The following is a 12038-nucleotide window of genomic DNA, read 5'->3' on the forward strand; positions in this document are numbered from 1 at the left end:
GCCCTGGGATTCAAGGAGCAGCTAGGCCAGAGTGGGTAGAACAGACTGGGTTTCGCAAAAGGGAGAATGGAAGAGGATGTCATCATAAAGGGAAGGGGGCAAGGAGGTATAGGGCTGCTTCTCAACTTTTAAACTTTTATTCTTAGATAGGGATTTTTGAGCAGAGGAGTGATCAACTGTTTTGACTTTTTACAAGATCACTCTGTAAGCTATACTGCGAACTGACTTTCAAGGGAGGAGGGCATTACATATAAGGGTGGCAAACAGGGAGGCTAGTCAAGAATCTATTTTAATAATCCATGGGAATTCCCTGGCATCCCAGTGGTTAGGACTCAGAGCTTTCACTGTCAGGGCCGGGGTTCAATTCCTGGTCGGGGGAATTAAGATCCCACAAGCCACAGTGCTAGATCAAAACAAACAAACAAACAAAACCAAAACAAACCAAAACACACACAAAAAAACCAAAACACTATTTTAATCCAGGCAAAAGATAATGGCTTGAACCAGCATGGCAACAATGGAGCAGCTGAGACGTGGTCGGATTCTGAAAAAATTCTGAAAGTAAAGCCAACAGAATTTGCTAATATGAATGGAGAGAAGAGTTAAGGATGATTCTAAGGTTTTTAGCCTGAGGAACTTAAAAAATGGAGTGGCCATTAAAATCGACTGTGGTCTTAACAGCTGACAATGACTGAGTCCTAACTATCAGCCAAGTGTTCAGGTAATCTCCTTACATGCCTGATCACATTTAATTCTCACTACCCTTGTGGTGGGTATGGCCCCCTTTTAAGTATAGAAACCTGCTGATATTGGCAAACTGATATTCATAACTAACAGTTGTTTTTTTAAATTAATTTTTAATTGAAGTACAGTTGATTTACAATGTTGTGTTAATTACTGCTGTACAGCAAAGTGACTCAGTTATACATACATATATATATATATATGTACACACACACACATACACATTCTTTTTCATATTCTTTTCCATTACGGCTTATCACAGGAAGAACTAACAGTTGTTTTAAGCACTTATGTTTCTTAACCAGTATTCAGTACATCATTACAGTCCCAGGAACTAGCTTTGTCCTGAAGATAATAAACACTCAAATATTTACTGAAATAATTAGCTGTTTCTGAACATAGGTTAATGAGTCCAGTGACTGAGTTCACTGAAGAAGTGTCCAGCCTCCCCAGATCTCTTAACAACTTCTGCCTGTGATTGAGAAACAGATCCTAAAAGTCAGGAAATTGTTTTTTCAATTCAGAATCACAATTTCAGAGACTGACTGGACCATTTCATTCCCCTCAGTAGAGGAACAACTCATATAGGGCCTCTACAAAAGATACCACTAATTTCCTATAGGGATCTCTCTCTTACCTATGGCTTGTCCCTCTCTCCCACCACAGGTACCTCCCCTTGGCCTCTCATTCTGACTTCCCAGTTCTAACCCCCTCTCTGGTCCTATTTTTCCCACCCCCATGACTACCCTCCCTTCAACAGAACTAGACTACTTCCTGCTGCCTTAACTTTACTAGCGTTGCTTCCTCAATTTCTCTAACCCTTTGTTAACGCTGTCTCCTCCACCTGTGTCTCTTTCAGCAGCTGGGGTGGGGAGGTGGAGGGAGGAGAAGCACTTTTTTCAGGAAGACCTTAGTATACTGCTCCACCTCCTTGGAAACCTATAGACCTTGCTTATAACCGTAGCATGAAATAACAGAAAGGGAAAGGTGGTGGCGGCAGAGAATCCAAGTTCCAATTTTCGATCTACCACTTACTGGTTAGCTTCTTAAGTCTGTTTTTTCATCTGTAAGAGACATATCGTAACTATCCATTCTCATGGAGCTGTTATGAGGCTTAAGTGAAGAAGACGTACATGAAACGTTGCTCTCCATCTCTCTACATTATGCAACCTGGTATTATTCACTGCGTTCTGGTTACCGAACCCCTCTGGATCGTAAATGAAGGTCAGGGAACCTGAGTTACAATCTTTGTATCCCCCGCGGCCCCTAAAACACTTGTTATGCATACAGGAAGCGCTCAGTAAATGCGTGTGGCTCGCGATCGCTGCAAACCTAGGGCGGGAGCCCGGGCGACTGGACAGGGAGGTGTGTGAGGTGGGGGGCGGGGCAGCCCCAAACCGAGATTCGGCCTCCAGCTGCACATCGGCTGCGGAGGGCTCCCGTTTCCTCTCGAGTAAAAGTGGGTGGTAACGCACCGCTCACCCTCCCGCAGTCAGTCCATCTCTCCACCCGACCCACACCCCGCCGGGGCTCGGATCTTGAGAAGCCTTCCATTTTACTTGTCCTCGACAATACTCCTCCCAACCTACCTCCTTCTCCTTCCTCCACCCCCAGCCAACTGTCACCCGGACCGCCCGCCCACCCACCTACCATCCTGGGCCCCACCGGGCAACGGGCCGCCGGCAGTCCCCCAGGCCCGGCCCGAGGGGCCCGCTCCAGGCCGGTACTCACGCCCGCGGCGGCCACGGTGACGGCGGACTGCTCAGCGGCGCCGGCCGAGCGGAGCCGCCTCCGGCCGATCTGCTTCAGGCTGAGGAACTCGCTGGACAGGTCCAGAGAGTCCGTGGCCGAGGCAGCGGGGTGGCTGTGCAGCTCAAGGCTGCTGCGGAGGACCACCATCTTCTCTCCTTCCTCGCCCGGGCGTCCGCGGCGGGAGACGCACCCGAAACCCGGCAACAGTCGCTCAGGCTCTTCCGCGCTCCGAATTCTGGCGCCACAAGCTCCGCGCCGACGGCCGCAGCGCGCGCGCCCGGAATCCCTCCGCCGCCTGTCCCTCCCACGCCGCCACCCTATCACGGCGGGCTCGAAACTTTTCTCCCATCTGTAGAGCGAAGGACTTTGGGCCGAACTTGAGGAGAATCCACACCGACAGTGTCGAGAACCCGAGCGGACAGTGACGTGAGACCACTCTCTCCTTTTTCTTAGATAGTGCCGGCTCGCAGAGCTCGGCGGAGGGAGACGTCCGGTAGTGGCGCGCGGTCCCGTTTGGAATTTTGGCGCGTGGACGCCGTAGGGGGAAGGGAGGCTCCCGGCCGCTGTGATTGGCTGGCGGTGCCTGGCGGCTCCTCCCCGCCCCTCCCGACACCTGCCCTCGGCTTCCCGCCACGCGGGATTCAAATGCGAATTGCGGAGTCCTTGACTGGAGGGGGAGAAAGCACTTGGCTTTTGACAGGTTTTGACTTTGATTCTTAAGCGCCTAACCCAAACAAGTTAAGAGAAAGAGAGGTAAAAGAGAGCGGCTCAGAGTATTATAGTTAAAGACGCAGGTTCTGTACCCAGCGCCAACAGATCCCGCGATCTTGAGCAAATGATTCACCTCGCCGGGTCTTAATTTCCTAATCTGTGTATTAACTCTAATTACAATACCTGAGGTTCTAAGATTTTATTATACCTTAGAACCGTGTCTGCACATAAATGTTTGCCAATATTACAGAATTACAGAAGATGGCTTCTCTAAAAAATTAAAACAGTTAACGTGACTACTTTGAAATAGATAGCAACATGCTGAATGATCAGAATGTGAGAGGAGCCCTAGTGAAACAAACAAAAGCTATTGATTGATTTGGATAACTACATTTCCTTAATTCGACATGTATTAAATATTGATTGAGCATCTGTTATGTGCCAGGCAGTATTCTAAGCACTGGGGATGCAGCTGTGAACAAAGAGAGCAAAATGCCCTCATGGAACGTAAATTCTGGTAAAAGGAGAAAGACAACAAACTAAATAAATGATACGTTTGTTAAAAGGTAGTAAGTGTTAACAGAGAAATATAGAGTAGGGAAGGTGAAGGGAAGCGTGCAGTTTTTTTGTTTTTTGTTTTTTTTAAGCGTGCAGTTTTAAACGGCGATTAGGGAAGGTCTCACGAAGTGTAAGCAAAGACCTAAAGGAGGTTAGGTGTATCTGGGAGAAGAGAGATGCAAGCAGAGGGAAGGAGAGGACAGTGGGCCGACGAGATCAAAGAGGAAAAAGCTGCTAGGAGCCGATCCTGCAAGGCCTCAGCTTTTAGGCTTTTGCTTTTTATTATGAGATGAAAAGACATCACAGGGTTTTGAACAGAGGAGTGACTTATTCTGACTTTTTGAAAGAATCCGTCTGGCTGCTGCATGGAGAATGTAATATTGGGGACAAACTTATGCTTAAAAAAAAAATTATTGTTAATCTGAAATTCAACTTTAACTGGTTGTCCTGTATTTTTATTTGCTAAATCTGGCAACTCTAGTTAGGAGGCCACTACAATTATCCAGGCAAGAGATGACATGACACAGACCAGTAATGAGAGCTGTGGAGGTAATGAGAAATGGTCAAATACTAGGTATTTTTGGAAGAAAGAGCACATAAATTTGCTAATTAATTGGTTTTAGGCATGAGGGAAAGAGAAGAGTCAAAGATGACTCCAATATTTGGTTGCTTGTTTGTTTGCTTGAGCTAATGGCAAGATGGAGCTGTACCTAACTTAGAGAAGGCTCTGGCTAAAGCAAGTTTGGAGGGAATATCAGGAATTCCTTTCCATGCACATTTAAGATACAGAACTTACTATATATTCAGCACTTAAAATTTGGCCTTTTAAGAGTTTAAAAAAATTATATTTACCACAGCATTATTTATAATGTCAAAAAGCTGAAAACAACTTGAATGTCCCTCAGTGGGACCTTAAGAAGAATAGTCATTAAAAATTATGATGCAACTCTGTGTTAATTTAATTATATGGAAAGTTGTGCACAGTACATTGTAACTTGTTAAGAATGTACAAAGAAATAGATACCATACAGTTACATCTTTGTTTAAAAAAAAGTATATGTGTATACTTGCATTGGAAAAACCCCCAAAGAAACAACAAAATGTTAATGGTTAATTTCTGGATGGTAATAGTATGGTTGCTGTATAGTTTCTCTGTACTTTACTCAATTTTTCTGTTTTTTTTTTTGCATTAAATATGTATTACATTTACAATAGGGGAAAAAAAGCTTTAAGATGATTGTTTAGGGGGATGGTGGTGGTGGGATGAATTGGGAGATTGGGACTGACATATATGCACCGATATGTATAAAATTGATAACTAATAAGAACCTGCTGTATAAAAAAATAAATAAAATAAAACTCAAAAATTCAAAAAAAAAAGTATATGTGTATACTTGCATTGGAAAAACCCCCAAAGAAACTACAACAAAATGTTAATGGTTAATTTCTGGATGGTAATAGTATGGTTGTTGTGTAGTTTCTGTGTACTGATTTTCTTTTTTTTGCATTAAATATGTATTACTTTTACAATAGGGAAAGAAAGCTTTAAGATGATTGTTTAGGGGGACGGTGGTGGTGGGATGAATTGGGAGATTGGGACTGACATATATGCACCAATATGTATAAAACTGATAACTAATAAGAACCTGCTGTATAAAAAAATAAAATAAAATTCAAATATATAAAAAAAAGATTGTTTACCCAATATAAATGAAAGCAGAAAGAACAATATTTAAAGTAGCATAGTCTACCATTATGGTATGTCCACTTTTCTTTATGCATATTATACATCGATAAACATTTATGGAAAGAACTTCCACCCAAAAGGCATATACATTTGTGATTTTGTTATATATTACCAAATTGACCTCCACAGAAGTTATAGCTGTCATTTTAGTTTTTAGTTTTTTTTAAATAAGCAAAGAAATAGAAATTTCAGAACACCAAGAGATGGAGCCAGCCAAACAGTTTTCTTTGTTTCTTTACTCTCTCTCCAACAACATTAAGAATTACCATACTTGCTTCAGCCTTTAGTTGATGTAGTCGGTTGATCTGTGTACCCCAACAGGATACATCCAAGTCCTAAACTCTGGCATCTGTAAACATGACCTAATTTGAAATAGGGCCTTTGCAGATGTAATTAGGATCTTGAAATGAGATCATCCTGGATATACGGTGGACCCTAAATCCAAGTCTGGTGTCATAAGAGAAAGGAGAGGAAGATCTGACACAGACTCACAGAGAAGAAGGTCATGTGAAGATGGAGGCAGAAATTGGAGTGATGCATCTGTAAGCCAAGGACCACCAAGGATTGCCAGCAATCACCAGAAGCTTGGAGAGAAGTATGGAACATTCTCCCTCAGAAACTCCAGAAGGAACCAGCCCTGCTGACACCTTGATTTCAGGCTTCTGGCCTTCTGAACTGTGAGAGAATAAATTTCTGTGTGTGTGTGTGTGTGTGTGTGCGCGCGCGCATGTGTGTGTGTGTGGGGGGGTGGTTTAAGCCACCCAATTTGTGGTAATTTGTTACAGCAGCCTTAGGAACTTATAGAATTGGTCTGGAATTGGTCTTTGGCAGGTCACTTCTTTCTTTTGCTGAAGTCTTAGCTATTGTCGACAGGAATGTCTTGATTTAGGAAAAGAGGGGCAGTAGAAACTGAAGTTCTTTCCCATACTCCCTGACTTCCTAAAGAGGGTCAAGTGTTCTTACCTCACATGTGACAAAAGAGGCCTGAAGTAAGAGCTAATCATAATTCATTACCTCATTTGAGATGAGGTCATAGGTGGGTCCCTTTCTGTTTAGTAACAAAAATAGAAAGTAAACATCAGTTTGAACAGGGATTTCTTTCAAGAATGTGGTATATCTGACCTTACTTAAATTTGATAGCTAATCTCATTGATTTCACATGAAAGAGGAGAAAATCATTAATCCCATGGAGGTGGGGGTCATAGTTGACATTTTCCATTTTTTAGCTACTCCGAATTTAAACAGACACCTCTTCTACCTGAGAGATTTTCTCTTTGAGTGGGTTTGGGTTAGGCAGGGCCCACCTCCTTCAGTGGAAATCCTACAGGGACGGATACTTCTTTTCCCTGTTAATCTGGCAACTAGGGCTCAGGCATGTTACCTCATCTCAATCAGTAGGTTGCTCCCACCTGGGACATGCATTACGTCTTGAAGAAGTGACCCAAAGATGCAGGGGCAGAGATTATTCTTGGTGGCAGCAGCAGAGGGTACAGAGGCAGGGGCATTTAATGGTGGCATTCTCACCAGCTGATTTTTGGATTGTTGGAGCATTTTATCAGTGTGACCTGCCTGTGCTTCCTCCCCTTCAAGTCCTACCCAACCTCCCTCCTCCCCATTCTTCTAGTAAATTTGACTTCCTGTTTAAGTTAGCCAGAGATGGTTTCTGTTGTTTACAGTCAAGAACTCTATCTGGTATAGAGGCTTCAGGTCAGAAAAGGGAATTGTACCAGTGCTTTCCTTTTTTGTTTTGTTTTGTTTTGTTTTGTTTTGGTGGCGTGCGGGATCTTAGTTCCCTGACCAGGGATCAAACCTGTGCCCCTGGCAATTGAGGTGTGGAATCTTAACCACTGGACCACAGGTCCCTTACCAGTGGTTTCCTATAATGGACACTGCCATGTCAGACAGATACCCCTATCAGATCTGGAGGATGGAGGACCAGGAGAGGGGGTATGTTGGCATAGGAAGTGAGCCAGGAAGACACATCACAATTTTATGATGTGGTTTTCAGACTTTCCCTCTTTATCAGCCTCCCCTGAATATACTTCAGTTTCTCAATTTTCCCATGTAAGGTGTGGTACACAGCCCTCAGTCTAATACCACAGGCATGGGCCCTGGGACTATTGCCTCCCTCCCACTGCATTCTGAGTAAGATTAGTAATAATAGTATTGCGTTCCAACCCAGCCCAACTCCCCACCCTCAATGATGAGGGGCTTCCCCCCCCCCCGCCCCCCCGCCCCAGAGCTCACATAGCACATTGCTGCCTTAGCATTTACTGCTTTATGTTGAAGTTATCCCTTTAACACGGGAAAGTAGTAATCAGATAAATGCAAAATAAAATAACAATGGGAATGCCAGGTTTTTTGCCTATATTTTTGTTTTTTAATAACAATGTGATATTGAGGTATAGGCTTGTTTCTTTCTTTTTTTAAAGAATTTCACTTATTTATTTATTTATCTATTTTTGGCTGTGTTGGGTCTTCGTTTCTGTGCGAGGGCTTTCTCCAGTTGCGGAGAGCGGGGACCACTCTTCATCGCTGTGCGCAGGCCTCTCACTATCAGCGGGGACCACTCTTCATCGCGGTGCGCGGGCCTCTCACTATCGCGGCCTCTCTTGTTGCGGAGCACAGGCTCCAGACGCGCAGGCTCAGTAGTTGTGGCACACGGGCTTCGTTGCTCCGCGGCATGTGGGATCCTCCCAGACCAGGGCTCGAACCCGTGTCCCCTGCATTGGCAGGCAGACTCTCAACCACTGCGCCACCAGGGAAGCCCCATAGGCTTGTTTCTTAAAAGCAGTATAGCAATATGTATCAAGAGACCTAGAAAATATTTAAAACCTTTGGCCCAGGAATTCCACTTCTAGGACTCCCTCCAAACATAAATAATTAGAGGCATGGACCAAGATTTATGTACAAAGATGTTGACTGCAGCTTTATTTATAATAGTAGGATCTGAAAACAAACTAAATGTACAACAGTAGGGGAAAAGTTAAGTGAGCAATAGTCTGTCCATGTAGCTTTTTATACTGATGTTGATAAACTTGATTTTTTAGAAATGTTTTATTAAAAAATTTGTTATTAGAAAGTAACCCATGTGAAAAATTCAAGCAGTACAGAAATGTAAAAAATAAAGGTACAAGTCACTCTGTGTGATTGCCATGAGGAAAAAGAAGTTTTCTCTTTCCACTAGGGTTGTCAAGCCTGGAAAGTACAATATGGGGCTGCCAGCAGCCATCCTCCCACAGCAAGAAGTGAAGTGACCTCAGAATGAAGCCAAGCACTGAGAAGCAGACAGAGAGGGGGAGCAAGAAGGCCTGAGGAAGTGAGTTCTGCTTCTGGTCCCTTGAGACCCTGGTTTCCGCAGCTCATCCTTTAACTGTGAGAGCCACTTCAGTGTCCTTCCTGTTCAACGGGCTAATAAACAGCCTCTCTTCCCCTGACTTTTAACTGATTGAGTCATGACTAGTATAACTGGGACAGCTGCTTTGTGGGAATCAAATTATACTGTTTGTGCTATAATCCCATTCTAACGATCAGATAATTCTTCCAGCAACATGAAATGAGGTCCATTTGGCATGAAGTGGGCTTGGCAAACCAGTAGAGGCCTCTAAATGATCACCTTTTTTTTCATGGTCACAAATCATCCTGGGACTAGACATCAAGTTCATCAGGGTATACTGTCTGGAATATATGTATTTTTCCTTTTATGAAACTGAAGACAGCAACTATTCATATTTAGTCTTATGTTACCTCTTCCAACATATTTTCTCAAAGATCCTTAAGAAAGGCTTTGGGGTCATAATCTAAAGCACTATCAGTATGCTAGAATGTAACTCATTTGAGTCTAAAGATTTTTAACCCACTTAAGGCAACTTGGTGATTTCTACCACCGCACCTATCTTGGCTTTTAATTTCTTCTTACTGCTATTTTCTTTGTTCTTTACAGCTTGAGGATCATTTTCTTTGATAGAAAATGCAAGCAAAATAGACAGACATTGGGTATTTCTGTGTTCTTTCAGTTGTCTGATCATTATCGTATCATGTGGTCTCAAGCAGTGGGATTATCTTTCTTTTTCTTCTAGCTCTTAATATTGAGCATAAAATACCCCCTCCCCCAATAAAAAACAAAAGCCCTTTTTGCTATTAAACCTGACTGTATTGTGTGCTATAGACTTCCTGAATCTCCCCTTTCACATCCATGGCCTTTTTTAATATTTTCCTTTGTTATGTGTTCCTCCTCCAAACCCCTGCCCTTTAACATCCTGATTTCAGTGGGTATTGGCTTGTGTGAGTGCATCTCTTATTTCTTCCACATCCAGATCACTGGGATTTGTAGGTCAGAATCTGGGTCTATGCGCCTCCTACTCCTCTGAAACCATATCCTTTTTTATAGTCTTTACCATGAAATTGTATGTATTTTAAAAATATGATCTATATTTTTCCAATTTAAAGAGTAATTCCTGCTTATGAGACAAAGTTTAGAAGCATAAAGAAAGCACATTATGGCAGAGACTGCTGGCTCTCTCAATATTCATTCCCTCCTTCTGCTTGACATACTCAGATGTTAGCTGGGCTGCCCAAAATAAACCCTCCATTTCCTAATCTCCCTTGCACCTGGGTGTGACCTTGTGGTTATCTTTTAGGCAGTGGAATGTGAGCAGAAGTGACGTGTACAACTTGTGGATTTTGTTCTTAAACCTTCCGCTCCTGCTTTTTCCTGATTTTGCTGGCCAGCATGCAATTATAGCAGATATGGTGGTGAGCATTCTTGAAATATGTGGACCAGGGCAACACTGTAGATATGGCTTTCCATCCAAATCTCAGAAGCCTGGGTAACAAGACACTGTGGAGACACTACATCAGCTCTGGAATGTAAATGTTCAGGGTGTTATATGAGAAATGCATTTGTATCTCATTTAAACTACTACATTTTTGAGTTTCTTTGTGACAGTAACCTCACCTGTATCCTAATAAAACAAAGTCATTAATTCAACAAGGATTTATCCCAGTCACAGTGCTTATACTCTGTTCACAGCGAAATATAATAATCATAACTGCAAAACTCCATAGTTGTTTACTACATAGGGTACTTCTGTTGTGTCAGGCAGTATGCTTTTTGCACAGATTAGTTTATTTAATGCTCGCTACAGCATCATTAGGTAGACACTCGACTTTTATTATTCTCATTTTACAAAGAAACTGACACACAGAAAGGTTGGTGACTTGTCCAAGGTCATACAGGATAGTAAGTAGCTGAGAAAGGATTTGAGCTAGAGTCTCTGACTCTGGAGCTATTATTTTGTCTCACCTCTCAAGACAAGACCGTGTCATGGAGCTGCTCATGGCAGAGGTAGAGTCAGGTTGAGTTACTTAAGATGATAATAGTATTGAAGACATATGACTAAAAAGTCATGACAAAACAGAAAAAAAAAAAAAGCTGTGCAAAAATGGAAGGCAGCAATGAACTTTCCCTGGGAAAAGCTGCAAGTAAGGAAAGTGAAAGAGCACACATTAGATAGAAGATATGTATACCTTTTGCAGTTTTAGAGTGTCTGAGGAGTAGTAAGACACTCAGTGACAGGAGTATACGGTATGTTGGAGATAATGGAGTGAAATTATACCACAAATTGTGGTTGCTAACATTTTTTTTAATTAAAAAAATTATTTATTTGACTGTGCTGGGTCTTAGTTGCAGCAGGCGGGCTCCTTAGTTGCGGCTTGCAGGCTCCTTAGTTGCAGCATGCATGTGGGATCTAGTTCCCTGACCAGGGATCGAACCCGGGCCCCCTGCATTGGGAACGCGGAGTCTTAACCACTGTGCAACCAGGGAAGTCCTAGCTAACATTTATTATTACGTGTCAGCACATATTCTAACTGCTTTATATACATGAATTTAGTCAACCCTCATAACAACCCTATGAGGTAGGTGTTATTATCATTTTCATTTTAGATGAAGAAATTGAGGCATACAGAGGTGAAGTAACTTTGCCCAAGGTCACACAAATAGTAAGTAGTAGAACCTACCTAGTTTGGCTTCAAAGTCCTGCAGTAGTCTGGGTCCAATAAGAAGAAACCACATGGTAGGTTAAACAAGGGAATTTGAATGTCAAGAATTAACTATGATAAAAGCGAACTGTAAGATAAAAGGAAACTATATGGTAACTAGGGCTGAGGGAGAGTACGCAAGGACAAATTTGAGAGGGGTCTGGATCTCGTTAGAGAAAGCATGGGTTGGCTACCAGATAGCAGAGAAGTTTGCTGGTTTAGCCAGGCTGCAGGCAGTCTGGAGTTGCTAGGCAAACAGCAGAGAAGCTGGTGGAGGCGAGCAATCACCAACTGGCCCTGTGGGTAGCCACGGGAATCTGGGAGCCAGCAGGGACAGAAGGCCTTCAAGAGGCCTGGGGGGAATACTGGGGTGGGGGGCAGAAGGACTGCTCAGTGTGTGACCCTGCCCCCCAAAAGGCTTGCTGAAGGACAATGCGCAGGTGGTTGCCTGCAGGCCTCGCGGGGCTCTGGTTTCTGTGTCAAG

At 43.1% G+C, this 12038-nt stretch overlaps 1 protein-coding gene across 1 annotated transcript in view; it reads right to left on the reverse strand.

Annotated features, from left to right (window-relative positions):
- Positions 1-2728, reverse strand: part of ATAD2 (ATPase family AAA domain containing 2) — a 66006-nt gene extending 63278 nt beyond the window's left edge. The window contains exon 1 of the mRNA XM_061171336.1: positions 2476-2728. Within this exon, the coding sequence (XP_061027319.1) occupies positions 2476-2643 (168 nt within the window). The 5' untranslated portion in view covers positions 2644-2728. The remainder of the gene's footprint in view (positions 1-2475) is intronic.
- Positions 2729-12038: the final 9310 nt, after the last annotated feature.

The sequence above is a fragment of the Eubalaena glacialis genome, chromosome 17, assembly GCF_028564815.1.
Source record: "Eubalaena glacialis isolate mEubGla1 chromosome 17, mEubGla1.1.hap2.+ XY, whole genome shotgun sequence".
NCBI lineage: Eukaryota > Metazoa > Chordata > Mammalia > Artiodactyla > Balaenidae > Eubalaena > Eubalaena glacialis.